The sequence below is a fragment of the Azolla caroliniana genome, unplaced genomic scaffold (assembly GCF_043228905.1).
Source record: "Azolla caroliniana isolate FFs.n. ecotype wild unplaced genomic scaffold, voAzoCaro1.0.p SCAF_5, whole genome shotgun sequence".
NCBI classification, from domain to species: Eukaryota; Viridiplantae; Streptophyta; class Polypodiopsida; order Salviniales; family Salviniaceae; genus Azolla; species Azolla caroliniana.
In genome coordinates this window covers 2,975,931-2,997,367 of record NW_028230440.1, presented here as the reverse complement: position 1 = coordinate 2,997,367, position 21,437 = coordinate 2,975,931, and the positions used below count along the sequence as shown (strand labels likewise).

Here is a 21,437-nt window from a genome sequence, read left to right as displayed (position 1 = left end):
ACCCATATATATATATATATAGGGGACTCACTACCCCCTTCATGTCTTGGCATCTTCAGACATTGTCAAGAACTCTATTGGTAAGGCTACGCTCTCTTCTCCATATCTGTCATTCACCATCTGAGGTATAACATAAGGTAATATTCGGTGGTATGGAACACTTATATGGTAATTTATGTTCCTCTCATGTCCTTCACTCAGAGGTGCTTGGTGTGATTCAACACCCTTGATCTATTTATTATTCTCCTTAATCTCTTATGCTTGATTGGCTTGCCATTAGTATGACCTGTACTAGGTACTACGTGAAGAAATAAAGAAAACCCTTCAAGGGTGGAGAGGGGACACAATTTCACGCGTTCATTATGCAATAATACACTGACCAAGTTTAGGGTTTGGGGGCTTGTCGGAAGAGGCGTATACAAGGGAAGTTAAGTAAAAATCGTTTCATGGGCATCACATTTTGCTTACTTTGTATTATACCAACCAAGTTTTTCACAAAATCCTCAATCAAATATACCCATAATTTGTTTTGTGCATCTCTCTCTCTCTCTCTCTCTCTCTCTCTCTTCAGTTTCCGTTGATTGATTAACAGGTGTTCTTCACAAAAAACATATGAGGTTTTCGCATGCACAAATGTTGTGGTTATTACCTAGAAAAGCATAGTAGTTTGTCTGAATACAAACATTCACATTTCTTTTGATATTAGACTCCAAGGTTTAATTGTGACAAAAACGAGCCCAAGGATGGCACAAAATCATGTTGTTTTAGGCAGTCGAGAACTTCATATGGCTTATATGCAGTACATCTTTCCAAAGCCTTCTAAGGAACAAACACACACTCTCTCACTCATTCTCTCTCTCCCAAACGCCCTCAAATGCCGAGCTTCAAACCAACTCAATGTGGTGTAAAAGCAATTGAGAAGATAAGGGAACGTGAGTTACACCACCCATAAGCTATGGTTGGGGTACCTTCTGCATTGGGACCACAAGCCACACCCACATTGAAATCCTTTGACCTCCCTCTTCTTTTTGAGAGACTTGGATGGAAATGAAACTAGGCTTAGTACAAAGTCATTTCCTCTATAGAATATGTTATACCATAACATGTTTTGTACAATACTAGAACTCTTTTAGCTTAAGCTCTATTTTATTTTTATTTTCGATGATTGGGTAAACACCACATTTTGCAATAAACCAATTATCTCATGGGCCAATTTTGGTCTTAGAAGATGTTGATATATCTTTCTTTCTCCCCCCATATATGTATATCTATAGTATGGTTTCTCTCCACTCGTGGGTGGACACAAAAGAAGAGGAATTTTGGGCCTCATCTAACGTCCGTCTTTCTTCCAAATTTATCATTCTTTTTTTAAAAGTCCTCTCCCACTTCTTATACCTTTTAAAACATGCTTTCTTATTGTCATAAACTTGAAGCATATTCCCACCTTCATATGTCATATAAGATTCTTTTAATACAAGGAATTGTAGATTGTCAAGGCGGGCTTACTAGGTTTGAATGAAGAAAACTTTGTTTTGGCTGAGTTGGAAATGGAAGATGACATTTCCTTTGTGTGTAAGAGAAGAAATCTTTATGCAACATCTTGTTACAATGGCACATGACTATTAAAGTCAAAGAAATATATTTCTATTGCATCATACTATTCAAGAAAATAGTTGAATAGTAAATGGTATTCAATATATTACATATCGCCAATAGTGAAAATTGTCATTGGGTTTAATTGATCTTATCAACTACGCCCAACTTTATCTAGCAATAAACATATGATGGTGCAATTATAAACATTGTATCTTACAACTTGCAACGGGGGCTAAAGTGTTTGACCCTTTGTATACTATAGTGTTGCATTCATTATAAAAGAAAATTAATGTCGTAGTTCCTCTTTTGTACTTTCAACAGAATGTTCGTGGATTACTATATGTGAATCTTGAATGCAACTTAGATTGCACAAAGAATTGACTATGGGAATTTAGAATTAAAAAATTTTCAAAGATCATGAAAGAAGGCAATATCATCTTATAGCCATAAATTACAAGTTTAGCAAAACAAAGCAATACTTCTCATTATTTTTCCTTCTCAACGAGCACGAAGGGGCGTTTCACACAAATCACGTTGTCGACTAATTCATGAATTTCCTTAATATTGCTCAAAAACCACATTTGGTGGGAATTCCCCAAAAAGAACATAGAGTATACGCCTTTTAGATCCTCTACCGTTTGTTGTGACAAGGAGTGCGAACGAACGAGCAACAACTATTGAGATGATATGAGAAGAGTAAGAAAAGAAATAAAGCAATGATGCAAGTGAAACTGAGTTGAGTAGGATTAGAGGTGAACAAGAGTAAAAGAGAATGAGATGAAAGAAGAAGAGAAGAGTGAGTGAGAAAAAAAAGAAAAGCTTAAGAAAATTTCATTAGAAAGACCATGTGCAAACTAGTTTCGCTCTAGGTAGAGCTCATCAGTGCCAAGGTCATTTACAACAAGAGGGTAGGTTTATATAAGGGGAAGAGAGAGAGAGAGAGATAGAATAGGAGTTTAATGAGGGGAGAGAGGGAAACGGGGAATCGTGATAGGCAAAGGATTGATAAGTGAAAGTGGGCTAGAGGGGGGTTATATGTATGTATATGATAAGTGATCGGTGGGGGTGGGCTCTAAGAAGAGGGGGATTATAGGGGTGGGATATAAAAGGAATATAGTATTAAGTGGGAGTATTTATGGATTTATATTTAGTTTTGACGAGAAGGGAATGAATGGACTTAGACTTAGTCCAACATATGAAGGGTCACAGTAGTTCGGATAGTTGGGTATGTGTGGCTAAATCTGCGTGGAGGTTTTCTAGCATGTCGTGAATTCCTAATCTAGGGGTATCTTTCGTATACCTAAGTTTGAAGATGACAGGTATAAGGGTACTTTTAGGTTTTCTACCAAATACAAGTGATTTCCTAGCGCTAAATAAGACCTTTTTATAATTCTCTAATATAAAAGAAAGGGGATATCCTCTCTTAACTAATCTACTAGAAAATAGTTTTTTCATTCGAAGAAAACCTAAGGGGGTACTTTCTCTAATTAGGTATCGTTTTTGTTCATTAATAATAAAATGACATTTTAAGTGAAGGGGGTGAACTGACGAGAATGAGAGATATTGGTAGGCATTTTGGGGCTTTTGGTAGCAATTAAAGGAGAAATGTGAATTCTTTAGGTTAATCCATAAATCTAAGAACGGTAATCTAAAGGGAGAAGTGGTTATGGTAATTTTGATGTAATTATTAGTGGAGGTGGAGATAATTTTCCAATTCGGGTTTAGTACCCGTCCATATCCCGAATGCATCACCTATATATCTAATGAAATAGAAAAAATTAGGGTGTGATGGTTGGGAGTTCTCTAAGTGAGCTAAGAATAGGCATGCATAAACTACAGAAAAATTACTACCCATGGTCGTACCCTTGACTTGTTGATAAATCATGTTATCAAAGGATAGAAAGTGATATTCTAATGTGAGTGCACTAAGTGTATAGATAAGGTTAGTTTTAGAAGATGAAAAATGTGGGGTAATCATTTTTCGTAAAGCTTGAAGTTCTAACTTAGGGGGTATGCTGGGATATAAAGATTCAACATCAAAGGTAAAGATAAAGCTATTAGGGGGTGGGTTGAGATGTTCTAAAGTCTGGACAAGGGAATACGAGTCTTTCAAATATTGCTTCTGAAGGAGAAGGATAGGCATGAGTTGGTGGTGAAGCCATTTTGATGTTTGTTCAAAAAGGGAGTTATTGTATGAGCAAATAGGTCTAAAACCTATTGGGTTTTTATGGAGTTTTGGGAGGAAATATATATTGCATACTTGGTACCCTTTTGAGGGTTTATGTAGTATGTAGTTGGCTTCTATGTTGGATAGGGTACCAAGATGGTTATTAACAATGCTTCTCAATCTATAGGATAACTCCTCAAGTGGATAGTAGGAGACTTTTTTATATGTATTAGTATCGGAAAGGTGTTCTATAGCTTTGTTATAGTACGTGTCCTTATCAAGAACACACACTCCAACATTTTTGTCAGCAGGTAGGATTATGATTTTGTTGTTTTTCTTAAGAGATTGTACAACTAGTGATAAGTGAGGTGCAATCCTAGTGGGTTTTAATTTGACTGTATGAAGTGTGTCCCTAAAGATAGTTTGGTGTTTAGCTATAATGTTTTCTAGGGGAATGTACTTAGTAGGAGGTTGCCAACTAGGGTTAGGTAGCTTAAAGGGATTTTGGGGCGAATTATTCACATCTTTGAAAAAATGTTTAAGTCGAAGGGTCCTACTTAGGCTTTCAAATTCTTGAAGTAGGGTAGGGGATGATGGTGGAGAAGATGGGAGGATGTGTTTCAAACCTAGGCTAAGGAGTTGTGTCTCATGTTTAGAGAGGGAATAATTAGAGGGGTTGTGGATCCTACTAATTCTAGGTTTACTAAGGAGAGGCGTCCAAAATTTATTGATGATGGTGGAGAAGATGGGAGGATGTGTTTCAAACCTAGGCTAAGGAGTTGTGTCTCATGTTTAGAGAGGGAATAATTAGAGGGGTTGTGGATCCTACTAATTCTAGGTTTACTAAGGAGAGGCGTCCAAAATTTATTACGAGGTTTCCTACTATGGGTCTTTTTCACATATGGGGAGAAGGGAAAATTAGATGTATGACGTCCTAACCACATGAAAGTATCTAAAGTAGAGGTAGGTCTATCGAGAAGGTAAAAGAGACGTTACTTTGTCACATTATGAATGTCGACATAGTGAAAAATCAATGTCACTAAGATGCAAGAGGTAAATGTTGAAGTTTGTTGAATATTCGATAAATGTTGAGTCTATTTTCTAACGATTTAAAAAGGTTCTAAGCTTGCCCAACTAAAATTATAGAAGGTTATAACTTCATACAAATTTTGTTATGCTATTCTTTGGAAATTGCTTCCATGCCCCTCACTACCATGAGAATGAATTCACATGTCCACATGCATATAGCATACATTCCAACAACCTCAAATGTTTCTACGTGTTTAGAGAAAGAAAAACAAGCTATTTGATGTTTGTTTGTGGGTTGGCAAACTCGTGGCCTAGCTTTGGGATATATTAAGAACAAATAAGCAACATTCCCACCCATAAACTTACCAACTTTTGTTCGCGCCATCATTTTGCTCCAATTCAAGGCTGCAACATAAACACTTGAAACAATTGTAATTACACTTCCAATCATGGAAAACCTAGGATAACTAGTATATTTTATAAGGTATAATTAGCACATAATCTAAACTTATAAACTACCATATTTTTAGATAGCACAAAGTTTGGCAAGTTTAGAGTTGTTTAACTGTTGTAAAGTTCTTGATACAATTCTTCATAATGACCCATTAATATTCCTAAACAAAATACATGGATTTTTATGAAAATTGGCATGGCTACAACCATAAGAATGCTAACTTCCATGAAAGTGGACCATGGATCTCCTATATTAATGAGGCATTGCTTTTCTATGAAACCTCCATGTAATCTCAATATGTTAAAAGTATGCATTTATATATCAAGACAAAGATTCATTGCAAATTTCTCTATATGATTCTCTTGCTTAATGTTCGACTATCCAAAGATGATCTATCCAATAGCTTCAATGAACTCAATAGGGCCTACAAGGGTTTGCTCCCAAAGTACTTTAACTTGATCTCACTTGTGAAGTTTAAAAGCTAGTTTCAATTTTGGATGTATGAATCATCGACACCACTAATAATATGATTTATTTGAGGCACCAACTAATGTGATGGGACAAGACCATGATATAGGGTATATTATGCTAATTAAGGTTCATTGCAGAGTTCAACCCCTACCAAATATAAACATGGAGAGGAATACAAAAATAACAAAAACTAAAGAAAAAAGCTTAACAATTATACACACATTATCTTATCCTACAAGCGAGAAATGTAGAAAAAGAAAAATAATTTGAATGTTGCTGACGTACATATATTTGTAGTGTATATGATGTATAGGCTCTTCGGCCTTGAGAATATATATATATATATTGTGCATTCGTTTTACCTTCACTTATATAGCTGAAGGGAAAACATTTTAGTTCAAATTTGGCATTTGCATTCTTGTTTGATGATAACCATGCATTTGAAGTTTTTGGTTGACTATCCAGCCAAAAGTAGAAGGTTACCACTAGACCCTTATATAAATAATAAAACATTATGTTAGACAATGAATGAGATTGCCTTCTTCTCTAAATGGGAAATCAATTCATTTCCAATGTGATCTTTGGTAAAGGCTTGGACTCCTTTAAAGAACGATTTTCGTTCATCCCATCGACTCCGTGATTTTTGACCTTCAGCCATTTGTCTCACGAAATGTACAAAGTTGTGCCAATTCTCTCTACGAAAGAGGGCTGGACCCATTATCCGAAATGTAAACGCATGCATGGGTTCACACCGGACTCCTCGAGAACCATAATCATGAAATGAATTCCTTATCACTTGCTGAAGTGCCACTGCATCAAATCTTGGCAATGCATTCTCTCCAGACACAGATACACCCACTCTGCAGGCACCTGACATAATTTGTTTGATAAGCTTTTCAGGAGAGCACATGGCCTCGGGTGGTTGTTCTACATCCCTCATCTCAAGGCATGTTAGGCTTAGCACCACCCCCTGCCGAGCAAACATTCTAGCAAAGGGCAAATATCCATCTCGAAGCTTAGTATTGTAATAGCCAGCAGTAAGCTCAGCTGCGTGTGAATGGGTATTATAATGCCAATGAATACCACCAACTTTACCCGAAATGTTTACTCTACAACCTCGGAAAACCGCCTTTGCTGCACCGAGCATGCGTTCGCCATGTGCTACAAGCATTCCAGAATACCAATCTAGGAAAAAGTCACCATATGGAGAGTCCCAAAGGCCTACTTGTTGGAAGAACACACTTTCTTCTGGCCAGCTACCATAATGAGTAGTATCAGATGGTCCTCCATTCCCCCACTGCATCATACACACATTCAGCGCTGCAGCCTTAAGATTAGCCAACATATACTGCAAGTAAGGAAAATGTGAACAAGTCAGCATTTGTTATTTCATCCTAACAATGCATACTGGTAGTAAATAACTTCATTTCCATACCTTATCATAGCATTGAAACTCTCCAATGCCAGGGAATCTCCACATCCCGTTTGCTGCCGGATATGACGGATATCTTAACTCTCCCCCAGGCCCCATTCCAACTTGGATTTCCTGGCATTTTGGGTTTTCATTAAACTGCATCAAATGTGCACATTGGAACAAACCTCAAAATAATATATTGAAATTCACTTTCATATACCATACCACAATTATATTCCCGATTAAGTCTCTGAAGTTATCTCGAAAGCTTCGCATGTAATCTGTGTATACTTGAATAGGGCTCCTATCCTTCAAAATTGGCTGAGTATCACAGCCTAAAGAGAGACACTCATAATTTCTTCTTCTCTTCCTGTCTGTGTATACAAGATCTTGGTTCGCATCAATCTCTTCAATAACCCACGATGGCAAAGGTATGCTGTACAGAGGAATATGTTAGGTACACCTTACGAATCCAGAAATCTTTAATAAGAAATATTTTTCATCAACATGACTTCTGGTGTTCAGTGTAATACAAAGACCTAATTATCCAGGTTTCCAGACTGAAAAACAAAGACCCAAAAGCTATATAAGAAAAATTCATCAGCATTTACATGTTATGGAGTGCATTATATACAATGACCCACAATGGCACATCTTAGGAACAAACAACTATATATACATATACACAAGGGAAAGTACTCAGATGCTATTGGAGAACAAATACCCAAATTTCATACAAGGAATTCCCTTCAACTTTGCATATCACAGAATTGCATTATAATAGAAAGCAAGGAAATATGAGAGAAACTTACAAGCACGATTCACCAAGATTGCCTGAACATTGATGGAATGACATGATAGCTTGAACCTTGAGACCAAACTTCTTGACCATGCTGATGAGCTCTTTATAGCCATCCCAATTATACTTGTGAGGCCCATCTTTTTCAACGATACCCCACCACACATTCATCATCACCCCCTTCACTCCAGCAGTTTTGAGAGCTAAGAGGCTCGCATTCATGGCCTTTTTCCTTGTAACTTTATTGTTGTCGAATGAGACACTATCCAATGGGAGCATCACGAAGACAGGTACCCCACCAGAGGGATCTTTGCAACAAAAAGCTTCTGGAGACGAATATTTTTTGGCAGAATCTGAAGGCGAGAATTCATTGCTTGAATTTGGCGATGATGCCCATGATGATGATGAGGCTGCATACTCTTTGTCGGAATCTGATGGCGAAGAAGATGATGATTTGGAAGATGATTTCAATGATAATGATGGTGATGATGTCAATGGTTCGGGTGATGGTGACGGTAGTGCTGGTTCCGAAACCAATTCTGATGAGGAGCATGTCGATGCAAAAAATGATGATGAGTGCCCAGAAGGATGGCATTTATCATCCAACATAAAGGAAGGTGAATGTGAGGCTCTTACCGATGAATCGGATAAATTGCAAGTAAAAATCCTCATGTTGGCCTGACTACTCAAGGATCTTCTTCTTCTTCTTCTTCTTTGCCGATCATCATCTCTGTCCGGGCACGACCTCCATGACAAGGTAAGAGAATCCCTATCTCTCAAGTTGGTGGAAGCTCCGCCATAGCTTGAACCTGAAGAAGGTTTCCAACAACAGAGTATACCTGGTTTTCTGACAGGGTGGCTACCCTTTGAAGAAGGAGCAAGCCTATCAAGTGAAGTGCAGAGGTTCTTATTGGAGAAAGAAAAAGACATAGCTATCTATGTCCGTTGAGAAAGTTTCAGGATGGTGATGATGAAGAAGAAGAAGACTTGGAAACAGAGACGATAATTGGCACCTGCAGGGAGCCTCTGCGATATCCAAAGATTCATAGATATTAGATAGATACATATGTATGTATGTATGTATGTATGTATAGAGAAAAAACGAAATCTCCCTCTCTGTCTGTCTCCCTTGTTTGTTATTCACGCTTTTCCTTTTGGGAACAAAAAGGAAATACATATGTATGTATGTATGTATGTATGTATGTATGTATGTATGTATGTATGTATGTATCTGTATGACCCATCTCCATCTCTTGTGCGCATAAAAATAAATAAATAACATGTCTTTCTTCTTCTTTTCTTCTTGTAAGCCAGCCTGGTTGGAACCTCTCTCTTTTTCTTTGTTATCGTAATTAGCTTACTCTATTGGTAAGTTGTTACACTACAAGCCACCATACCATGTCTTGGGTTCGAAACCCAACTCTACTCACCTCTCAGTTACTCCATACAATGCCACTGTGGAATGTAGGTGGTCATTTGGACCTCTCTCTCTCTCTCTCTCTCTCTCTCTCTCTCTCTCTCTCTCTCGTGCCCAACACGTCGAACTCCCCGAGTTTCCAATGTGTGTACTCGAAAAACAAAGACCAATTTCCCCTTTTCCATGACTTTCCACGTTCTCATAACATGGCTCCTGAGTCCCAACTCTAGGGTTATCAGTGATTGATTGCCTTTCATTATCAATCTCGTTATTTTAGCACGTGCACGTTTGTCAAGACAAGGGTAGCCTTCTAGGACCACTAAGGTTTTAGTGTTGTCGCACACAATACCAAGTCCAACTAGCACACTAGGGGATGAAAGGGGATTAACCTTGTATCATAGAACTGTGTGAATATAGAGACAGAAAGATGCTCAACATTCAATTGCTATGTATAGGGACAAGTTAAGTAGATTTTGACCTCGACAACCATAGGCGTGCTAGCAAGTGTATATTGGATGAGCTACCTCTCATGCCCCAATGCTCTAGTTATGACCTAGGCCATGTCAATGTGTGCATCAAGGGCTATGACCTTGAGAATGTGTCTCGAATGTTTGAACAAATTAACATCTTAGGAGCAACAATCTTAATACATGCTCCAAATATAACATCCTAGAATAACAATCAATACTTGCAGCAAACATTTCTTACGAACATACAAATGACTATATTAAATGGTTGATTATGAGAGTAGGCCAAATAGCCTCCCATAATATAGTTCATAGTAGTAAGGCCCAATGTGTGTGTCCCCATGAAATTGATGTGTTGTATCACATCATATGTTGTGACACAAAGCATAAATAGAGCATCAATAACTTTCCTAATTAAGATTTAATTGTTAGTGAATCAAGGCCAAATATGTTAACCACTAATGTGTTGTTCTTTGTTTTGTGTTGGGTATGAATGACCATGAAATTGACAAACTTTATCATTTGGTAAGGTTCTTTTCATATCACACAAGGGAGAAATCATTGTTAGAGGGATTATTAGTAGCTTTTTTTATTGACAACTTGACAATTTTATTGGGTTGTTTAAAGTTTGTTACAATCGTGCGGATGTCTTTGAAGGACCTTTGTATGTTAAACAAGCATGCAAGTGGAAAAAAAGAGAGTGTATGTGCTCTCCCTTCAAGCATGGGGCCTCTGCGCATCATCGACCTCTAGTGCTTTTCATGAACCTCTAGGGTCATATTTATTGGGAGAAAATGACCGTATTGTGTCATATTCTCCCAATAAAGATGTATGTCGAGTCTCTATCATAATAAGAAAAAAGGACATAGAATTATTCTTGATATACGAATACACATGCCTGCGATTATTTTCAAACTAAGGGCATTTAGTAGCACGAACATGTTATCTGCTTCCCTTTATTGAGAGAATTGTCAGATCTTTGACAGATATTACAAGCAAAGCAAAATGGTGCACCATCTTTTCAAGCTTCTTGTTTGAGAATATCACTTTTCAACCCCAACATATTTATGCATCTCCCTTTATCTACATAACCAATGTTTAGTCCCATGGGAAGGTAGTTTAAGCTAAGTCCTCTTCACCTGACTTATATTTTGGTTTCATCATTACTCTATATAAGTCACTTCACACAATAGAAGTAGAAAACTCATCACTTCTAATTATTTCTTGTTTAAGAGCCATCTTACATCATTATAGCATTTTGTCTTTTGATATGTGAAACATTTCATTCAAGAAACACAAAGCAAGTTAATCATAAAAAATAACAAACCTTACATATTATACAATTTTTTTTATTTGATTGTTTTATCTTAAATGTATGTGATTATAGAGATGATGAAGATTAAGTTTTCCCAAGTTTATGAGAAGGATAAGAAATGATATTCACTAAAAGAAAGTTTCATTATGTGATTATGTTTTATTAAGACGCTTTAATGTTGAGTTGTCAAAAGAAAACATAGACTATGGTGTCATTTATGAATCCATTATTCATGAAGTAATGCTATATGGTACTATATCGTTCCTTGAAGAGTGTGTCTAACCAATATCAATCATGGAGTCCGATGGGTTTTGTCATCTCTAAGAAAATTGGGTATAAAAGTATGACCCATGGGTCATGCCTTAACCCGAAAAGCTTAATATTTATGTCTTTGATACAATGTTTACCCAAAGACTTTCTGAGAATTATGAGCTATTTGCAAATATTTGGGGTACAACAGCTACATATAAACCATCATTATGAGGATCCTGTAAAAACAGTCGTTATAATCTCCACAAGAATGAAAATTTCTTAATTTTAGAAACTGAATGGAGCCATGGGATCCCTTGTTTCCTTTTCGCCCTCGATAATGACAAAGTAAATGGTGTAAAGCATATGCATCAACATAGCAAAACTTGATTTTTATCATACCTGAAGGTTGATGCCACCATCCACCACTCTTGTTCACGGAATGTGCACAGTTTTTACTCACCTCTTGCAAATGTTCGATGCAAAATGTGATAAGGCATACGAGGACACATCACATATGGATGTCTAGTGCACAAGGGTGCTATTGGTTAGCTCATGGATTTTACTCACCTCATGCAGGTGCCTCTATTCAATGTCATAGGACAATAGAGGACACAATCTCATACCGACATCTGTGTGAACATGGGTGCTATTGATATATACATACATCGACGCATCGACACTCCACTCATCAACCTAAAGACCTATAGGTTTTGATGTATGATGCATCATTTGAATTGCCTTTTGAGTACACGCATCTTTTCGTTGACTCCGATACATCATCTTCGGAATTAATCATCACAGTACATAATTAAAGAATCGTCTCGCTTGATCGATATGACCATACTTTCCACTATGGCCGATTAAAGACAAACATCCAACATGAAGATGCTCAACAATTGGTATTGTCCGGACGATTGTTTCTGCTTCGTTCAAGCAGCCCATCCGGGCCAAGAGATCAGCCACACTGTAGAGGTGGCCACAAGAGGGTTTTATGCCATGGTTTTCTACCATAGCATTGATATGAATACATGCTTCTTGGACCCGAACCGCATGGCTGCAAGCTGACAAGAGACCAAAAAATGTCATGTCATCTGGTTTGATACCCTCTGATATTATCCGTTGGAAGAACTGAACTGCCATGGAATAATCTCCATATCGAGCATATCCTGAAATCATGCTGTTGCATGCAACTATGTTCTTCTCACTCAAGCTTTCGAACACTTTGTTGGCATCCAAGAAGCTCCCAGATTCAGTATACATGTGGATGAGACTATGACAGACAACCCAATCTTGGTCCCCGCTACTTGAAGCAGCAAGAAAATGAATCAACCTACCTTGCCCAAGGAAAGTGGCACCAACACAAGCTTTTAAAATGCTAGAATATGTGATATTATCGGCTTGTACACCATCCCCATACATTGCTTGGAAGACATGGAAAGCCATCCTAAAGTCTCCATGCTCAGCATATCCGGAAATCATTGTGTTCCATGTCACATTGTTCCTTGTTGGCAACACCTTGAGCACTTGATATGCATAATCAGGACACCCCAAACTGCAATACATTTCAACAAGGACGCTTCCAATGAAGATGTCTTTCATCAATCCAAGCTGTAGAACAAGAGAATGTAGAAGATGTCCTATGCTTAAGTCACCAAAGATGGAACATACCTTTAGCACATTTAGAAAGGTAACCCTATCTGGTTCAACACCTTCCAGCAACATTTGTTGAAAGAGGTCAAACACCTTCCATATGTCTCCCTGTTGGATATATGCTGACATCAATGCATTCCAGATAACAATGTTCCTTACTGAGAATTCCTCAAACAACCTATTTGCTAACTCTATCTGTCCACATATGACATACATGCTTATAAGAGCACTGATGATGAAAGGATCCAATCCCCAAATAGTCCAATCAATAACTGTGTGAACGAATCTCCCTTGATCCGATGAGAATGGATTATTAGCACATGCTTTGATAACACTAGTGTATGTATCACTATCAGGTTGGATACCAATGTGGATCAATTGCTGAAAAAGCCGAAAGACCTCTTGAGAAAACCCATTTTGAACAAGGCCTCTCATCATAGCATTCCATGTGACAACTGTCCTTGAAGTCAAAAAATAAAACACTACCCATGCATCTTCAATATTGTTTGTGGACCTACAATACATATCAATAAGAGTGCTACCAATAAAAACATCAGTATCGAAACCATCTGCAACAATCTTGGCATGAACCTCCCTTTTTACATATAACAGAGTATTTGACACTGAGCACGCTTTGAGAAGGTTCAAGTATGTGACTTGATCAGCTCGCGTACCATCCCGTATCATTCTGAAGAAAACCCGAATTGCTTTGTTACCATGGCCATGTTCAGCACATGCTGCAAGCATTGAATTCCACATAACGACATTTTTTGACGGACAGAGCACTAGGATATTCTCTGATTCACAAAGCTTCCCACATTTGGAATACATTCCAATCAAAGCACTTGCAATGTGCAAATCCTCCACTAGCCCATCTTCGATAATTCTCGAATGGATTACCATACCATCACACAAGGATCTTGCAATGGCACAAGCTTTGATGACTGCCACATACACACATTGATTGGGATGAACATGTGAAGTTTTCATCAAATCGTAAAGCTCTATGGACTTGTTAGCTTCGCCTACTCTAGCATGTGCAAGGATTGAGATACCCCATGTGAATACATTCTTTTGAGGCAATCTTTCAAACACAAGGTCTACCTCAAGCAGTCTCTCACAAGAAGCATACATCCTAACTAAATGACTTCCCCAGAAAGTATGTGTTTCCAATCCATGCTCTGTTATCAAAGCATGCAATACTCTGCCCTTTGTAAGGTTTTTCTTGATTATGCACTCATTGAGGGCAGGGTAAAGAGCACTACTATTGATTGACCTAATGTTAACTCTAAGAAACCACAGGAAACTCAATGAAAGTAGAGTGCCCATCAACACTCTCCCTCTCCATTCATTTTAAAGAGAAGATCTCCCCTCTACCTCTGCATTCCGTACGGTTGGCATACACAACGAAACAAATCTACAGAAATATAATATATATATGTATGTATGTATGTATATATATGTAGACGTGAGAAAACAAGTGGACCGAGCTTCCTTCTTGTAAAATGAGCGATACATGCATACTTTATCGATCAATTGGAAAGCAACAATCTCTCTTGACTCACTCAAGTGGAGGAAACATCAGCTCGGACTAGATGTCGTCGATGACCCATCTTTATGTGGCATTATCGTGACAAGATTCACGAGATATCGGTTTTTCTCTTCTTAGTTGGTTCTAAATGTTGCCTATCGAGCATGAGCTTTGGTGGGGTAAGCCATGAGTTCTTGTTTGGTTTCTCGAGTTGGGGTTACAAGGCGTCTGTCTTGCGCTACCCCCCTAGGTTTTTTAACTCGGTGATTATGGCTTGCTTTTTCAATCTTAGGGGTCGCCATATGCTTTTCAACATTAGTGATCCTAGATTAGGGATGGCTCGAAAACCTTACTTAGTGGTTCCCATTGGCTTTTCAACTTCAGTGGTAATGTATTGTGGTTTGCTCATCAACCATTGTCTTGGTAGTTTACTCTTTGACCATATTGGTCACATATAGCACCAAAATTTCCTTCAATGGTTTTTGATGCCTAAGATGATCATGTGGCAAGATCCAACTGATGTTATGCTTATTCTGATTGGTCTTCATGCCAAAGATGACTTATCAAACATGACCTCTTTTATGACAAAATAACTTTTACATTGCCTATTTGTAATTGGATAGAAAAATGACTTGATTCTACATTTTCATTTGTTGTTGCTTCTTTTTGCAATCAAAGAGCGACAAATTCCATTATAAGCTAGATCTATATCAAATTGTGTTTAAAAATTAGTTGGCCTTTCTTCAATTTGTGTTTTTTTACATTGTTGTTTTGATCAACAAGAGGTACAAGAATCTCATCAACATTGTCATTGGTAAGAAGGTTTTTATTTTTCCATGTAAATGTATTAGGAGGTTTAATATCACCAATTGAGTTAACGCAATTGGCCATCAATTTGAACTCACTAATATTTTCTATTGATTCAAACAATATGTGACATACATCAATCATGGGGTTATAGTCAATTTAGATCACTCACACCATTCAGCAATGATTATCTAGTATCCATATGAAAACTATATGCCATCCAAATGATTTCATGGTCATATTCATTTTGAATTCAACAAATATACGATTGTGAAGTCTTTTGTTGATTCTTCTTCTCTTCTTGGTGTTGATAGTGGACAAGTGAATTACTCCACCTCAACTAGTTTCATTTCAAAAATATCAAAAATGTGTATTATGTGTAAATTCCATAGTGCATGGTATTGACTCACTAATTCTTTCATTTATAATATTGTTGCTCTTTTATGATTGTGAATTGTGTTTCTTCCAAGATGTGCATGTTCACATTCTTTAAATAATGTCTTATAGACAATAAAATATAGAAGTACATTGCAAAATGTGTTAAAGAAGATTGCAATGTGCCTTCAAACAAGAAACAAGTTTTTTGGGTCGGACATTTCTTATGCAATTGAGCAATGGATAATTAGTGACGACATAGGACATTCAACTTTAACATATTCATAACGTTTTGTTCACTAAATCCTATACAATATTTCATTGTTAGAATAAAGTGACACTTTCTTTTAATGGAGTGACTACATTAGTATCATATCTTATGATGATAGCACAGATTGAAACATTCCTATTCTCTTGCAGTTCAACCTTTGGGATAGTTGGACAGATTGTCTTTTGAATACCATATGACATGTCCGGAGAAAACAAATATGTTATTCAAGCATTGAAGCCTGCTCAAGAATGTTGTCAAAGTTTGACAGGATTTCACAAGCGCCTATAAAAATTTGCCCCAAAAAAGACATACTGATAACAAAATTAGTGTGAATTACATATACAAGGAGAGAAAGTACATGGAAAACATGCTGACCGCTAAACGTATAGCACTACAGGGAAGACCCTCTATTACAACTACACAAAGGAAAGTAGTTTCTATCGAGATAACTATCCATAATCGATGCACTAGATTAGATTGCTGCTTTTCTCAATTATAGCATGGTTACGAGTTTGTATGTTTGGATTACACTGTTTTTACTTCGTTTGCACTTGCGCTCCCAACAAGAAATTATAAATCTGGCGTAAATTCCCTCGAGAGGGCCTTGCATTGGGAGCAAATCTACAAAGGTAAACAAGTCGTTGGCGAACATCCCATTTCGATATGCTACTCTTTCCAAATGTCAAACCATCATCAAAGACACCTGTGAATTCCAAGAAAATGATAAATGCTCCATTCATTTAAGTCAATGCTAGGGAAATTTAGCATGATTAACACATCATTTATCATAACCTTCTTCATTGAAGAGTGAAAGCAAAATTACTAAGCAAATGCAAATGCTCAAGTCCTCTCCTGAAAGACAGAAAAAGGCCTGGTCATTCTAGATTGCAATTATAAAACCAAACCTTCTGTAAAAGCCATATATGTACATACATACATACCATTTGCACATACAATGAGTATTGCATCATGTTGTTTAAGCTTTTCCCTTGCATATGCAACAACAAAGAGCAAATGATTCTGCAGGGAGAAGCGGTCATGCTTACAATCCTGCAAAAAACCAAAGCTCTTACAATAGGGAAAAGATCTGAAGTACCGATGATTTCTTTACTTTCCCAATGCCCTTGGTCAACAGAGAAATGAGGTGAATTCACCATACAACGGATGAAATAGCATGTGTAAATGAGAAAAAGGAACAAATTGACCGTATAACTGCTCAAATAGCACATATAATTTGAATAAATAGGGTATAAATTGACCATATAATTGTTAAGAGACAGGGTCATTGGGGAAATAAAGAGAACACAAGGTATTGCGGAGCTTTTCCTCATCATATGGTGTGGGTGAAGAGGGTTTCTAGACATAAACTCTGTTGGATCTTCTACCATCTACAATAATGAACAAACTGGTACATTCCACTATAATAATGTTTAATGCCTATAACATCAGGTGAGCAATTTACTAATATATAATCTTGCTATGATAGATACACAATATAACTGATACACGTGTACATACAACATACATACCACCAGTGGAAGACAGAGATATGCATTTGGCTGAGAGCACACTGGCTTGCCTAACTCTACACCACAGTTTATAACACAATCAAATAGCCCCACTACGCTTTCGGACTGACCTACATCCATATTCAAAAATTTCACAGCACTGATGTTCTGCAAAAATCATAATAAAAGCATATAGCTTTATTATAAAACATACCAGAAAGGGCATTCCCGACTGCGAGTTTCGTGTCACCAATCCAATAGAAGCCTAGCTTTTGATCAACTTGTGCGCTCTCAATCCTCCCATTTAGAATTTCAACCATATCTGTATGCACAATGTCTTGTCGAGACTTGCTCCAATTTTCCTTTGCAGGTCTTATTCTGACCTGGCTTGTTTCAATTCCCTGATATGCTCTTGACACGCGATCCCGCTCAACAATCTCTGCTACCATCCTGTTACACTCATCAGGTGAACTCTGGATGAGATTGACAGCATGCTTCCAAAACAATGGTGGCGTCAATCCTCGAGCCCAACTCTCCTCATCATCTGCTGCACCAGGGATATAACTCCATCCACATTCTCCATCAGTCATCCGTTGTATGTGTGCAGAAGGTTGTGAAGCAGATACAAGAATGAGGGGTGTGAAAGGCCAGGATGCTGCATCCGGAACTTCATTCAACCAAATTACACTTTTCTGGGATATCCATAATGGTTGGAGAGGTTTCTTCAATTCCTTAGATAAAGACGCTATGTCTGCATTAGCTGCATGTAGGATACCAACCCATGTGTCTATCTTTTTTTCAATGTTCTCTTTCTCATTCTCTGAAACCCACAGCGGAAGATGAAGTGAGCAATCCCAGCTTCTTCGGTTTGCTTCAGGAGTTTCACTGCAACCCGTCATATCCCCATCCACATTATCATGAGATTTCCTATACTCATTCACAGCACGGTTCAGAACACAAGACCAAATGGGGATTGTCTTGGAGAAGCTATCTGGGAAGCGCTTTCCTTGCCTCGTCGCATCAACAATGAAGCAGCCACCTCTCTGAGCTGCAAGAATGATCAGATGAAGGGCATTGCATTTCCATGTAATAATAGATAACAGGGGAGGTGGAAAAACATTAGATCAAAGCATATAATATCAAAAAAAACACTAAGGTTTTCTTTATTTCTCAACCTGCCCCGGTCTATCCAAGAAAGAGCAAATATATTGAACAATTATGCGCTTAGTTCATCCCCTTTTCTCTCATTCTCTATCACAGGAAATAATGCAAAATACAGAACACAATTATAATACAATTAATGTACCTGCCAAGAGGGCAACATGGAGGTTGAGGCGGGTGGGGTTGAAGGAGCAGTTGGCGGCATGACCGTCAGTGGACTTGAAGTAGCATGGCATGGGGTGGAAGGAGGGTGAGTACCAGAGGCCACATCGGAGATTTGCGAGGAGAGGAAGATGCGGCCAAAGTTCCCGAATCTCACCCACAAACTTGGCATCCTCATAAATGGAGCGCAAGGAATTGTAGAGTGACTGCTGATCCTTCTTTTTAATCCTCCGCGAGACCTTGTAAATGCTGCTTTGGCTGCTCAAATCCTCCTCCACTGCCATAGCAAGTGTGTTTTCCTCCTGTATCAAAACCCCTATAATTATGGACAGAAAAGGGCTTCTAATGACCACCACTTTATCACAGTTTTGAGATGGGGTAATGGCAGGTTCAAAGTAACCTACATTGTATGAAAATCTTACTAAAAATCTGAAACAATATTTGGAACGTTTTTATCAAGGGAATAATTCTGGTGTTGCAACCCTACTTAGGAATGTCTTCAATTGCTTAGAAATGCCATACTAGATTAGGAAAATCTCTACATTACAAATTTGTACGCAATTTTACGAAAAGTGTGAAAAAGAACAGTTGGGGTTTTGTATAAAGACGAGATTTGTGGATTTGGAAACCTACTCAGACAAGTCTTCAAGTACATAAATATAAAAAAAACTGACTAAATTTGTATGATTCAGATAAGGGGCTACAAATACACGAGCTATAGATTCCGTGTATGCATACAAAAGGGGTAAGAATATGTCTATAAGCTCTGTATATAGGGTGTTCTCCGAGGGTTGATGCATGTAATTACTAATATGGATGAGAACCATAAAGGAGAATAAATTATCTTCTTCTACGTTAACTTATTGAGAAACAGAATACATGGGGAGGGAATGATGAGTTTCCGAACTAAGAAAGAAAGAAAACCACAGGATCATAGAAGAAAAGCCATTTTCAAACATTTTCAAGCTTTTTACATTTGTGCGCAAGACAGCGATCCACAAAACCTTCTGCAATTCCCTCCTCTCTATAAGTAATTAGGTCAATATACGAGATCTCAAAGAAAAAGAGCCCACCTTTCTTCCTCTGAGAGAGTGTTCCGTGTCCCTTTCAGTCACTCTGCATAAAACCTTCAGTCATAAAACCCAAACTCTTAACCCTAAACAGCGGTGCAGGACCTGCAATCCGAACATGCGTAGAAAAACACTATTATCCATTTCGAGACTTCCTGAAATTACTTCTATTAAGCTAAGACAAATATACCTTTTTTCTAGGATCTGGCTGGGTTAATGATCGTGGAAATATATACATATCACACACACTCAGATGGGAATGAATTTTCTAAGAGTAAAGAGCTCCATGATTATTACTATGATTTCCCTCCTCTCCATTGAATGTATTGCAATAGATACATTATTACATACATACTTCATTCCAATATAATTGGGATTTCTATAAAGTTCGTTGAAAATTAGAAAACTCATTTGGTATCCGAAAATGAAACCATCAGGGTAAAACTAATGGCTAAACTACAAAATTCAGTTGGTGTGAGAAAATGGAACCACCTATAGGAAAAATTAAGGGCTGAAGTACATACATATTGTTAGATTTCTATATCTTGTGTTTTACTTTACTATCTACAAGTTCAGCAAAACGCTTACGTTTTAGTAAATTCAAGAGATTGCTTATATTACTTGACTTGGTTGATTGCTCAAATAGTTGGAAGTTGGCACTCATGCTGATACTACAAGTCTACAACCATAGAAGGAATGCTAACTACAAGTAATTCTTATGACGGCCTTGCATGAGTCTTTAACAATTAGAGATCCATGCCTGCTGTCCATAACTTGTTTAGATTGAGGTCATATTACGGTCACTCATATTGAACAAGCAAAAGTCACTCCAAGATTTACTTCTAACAAAAAACAAAATAAATGTTAAATACCATATAGTATGAATCCTATACCCACAACAAAACAATGAAAAAACTAAGCTTTGGGGATTTAACTCTAGAAATATAGTGTTTTCTATATTAATACAATAAATTATCATGTCTTCTTAACAAAGTAATTAACCCATTATGCCAATCCATACAATAATGTCCCTGACATGGTGATCTTTGATATGAATCTTCCACTTATCTGTCTTATCCTGCAGTTAGTTTATACCATAGCTCAATTTTCATAAGAAAAATGGGCATAATCTTTGTGTGAGCCCCTTTCACCCCGGTGCACATTCAACTAATCTTCCTTATAGCTTCATCTTCCAAACCCACAATATACTAACTGCCATAATTACCTGCAATCGATGTATATTTCATAGATATCCACCATGTGGTCATGAGCCTTGTTTTCTTGCAATACTCCATAATTAGAAAATAAGTAGCAAGAAAACATCGCCTTATCATCACCCCAATTGTACCTTAATGGCTAGTGAAATGATGGAGCACATAAATGGGCATATTGTCTTTAAAGCACACACATGATTTCATTAAGACAATGGCTTTTTAACCAAGCAATGGTTTATAAATTAATAAAGTACACAATGAAAATGCTGAATAAGTGGGGCATGCACAGTAGAACGGAGTCTAAAAT

At 37.5% G+C, this 21,437-nt stretch overlaps 3 protein-coding genes across 4 annotated transcripts; all 3 read right to left on the bottom strand.

Moving 5' to 3' along the window:
• Positions 1 to 6,168: 6,168 nt before the first annotated feature.
• On the bottom strand, positions 6,169 to 8,977 carry LOC147863646 (beta-amylase 1, chloroplastic-like). The gene is made up of 4 exons (XM_087319370.1): positions 7,944 to 8,977; positions 7,357 to 7,567; positions 7,153 to 7,263; positions 6,169 to 7,065 (listed from the first exon to the last, which is right to left on the bottom strand). The coding sequence occupies exons 1-4, from the start codon at positions 8,858 to 8,860 to the stop codon at positions 6,235 to 6,237; spliced, it is 2,070 nt and encodes a 689-aa protein (XP_087175496.1). The 5' UTR covers positions 8,861 to 8,977; the 3' UTR covers positions 6,169 to 6,234.
• Positions 8,978 to 11,452: 2,475 nt separating this feature from the next.
• On the bottom strand, positions 11,453 to 14,441 carry LOC147863645 (pentatricopeptide repeat-containing protein At3g09040, mitochondrial-like). Its single transcript, XM_087319125.1, has one exon. The coding sequence runs from the start codon at positions 14,358 to 14,360 to the stop codon at positions 12,177 to 12,179; it is 2,184 nt and encodes a 727-aa protein (XP_087175251.1). The 5' UTR covers positions 14,361 to 14,441; the 3' UTR covers positions 11,453 to 12,176.
• A 1,886-nt stretch (positions 14,442 to 16,327) lies between these two features.
• On the bottom strand, positions 16,328 to 20,196 carry LOC147863644 (initiator tRNA phosphoribosyl transferase family protein). 2 transcript variants are annotated; one of them, XM_087320266.1, is made up of 7 exons: positions 19,920 to 20,196; positions 18,830 to 19,162; positions 17,738 to 18,571; positions 17,545 to 17,654; positions 16,957 to 17,065; positions 16,808 to 16,867; positions 16,328 to 16,718 (listed from the first exon to the last, which is right to left on the bottom strand). In XM_087320266.1, exons 2-7 carry the CDS (start codon positions 19,128 to 19,130, stop codon positions 16,552 to 16,554), a joined length of 1,581 nt encoding a protein of 526 aa, XP_087176392.1. In that variant the 5' UTR covers positions 19,131 to 19,162; positions 19,920 to 20,196; the 3' UTR covers positions 16,328 to 16,551. The 2 variants fall into 2 exon arrangements, with proteins under 2 accessions (XP_087176392.1, XP_087176390.1); XM_087320264.1 differs by having other exon boundaries at positions 18,830 to 19,148.
• Positions 20,197 to 21,437: the final 1,241 nt, after the last annotated feature.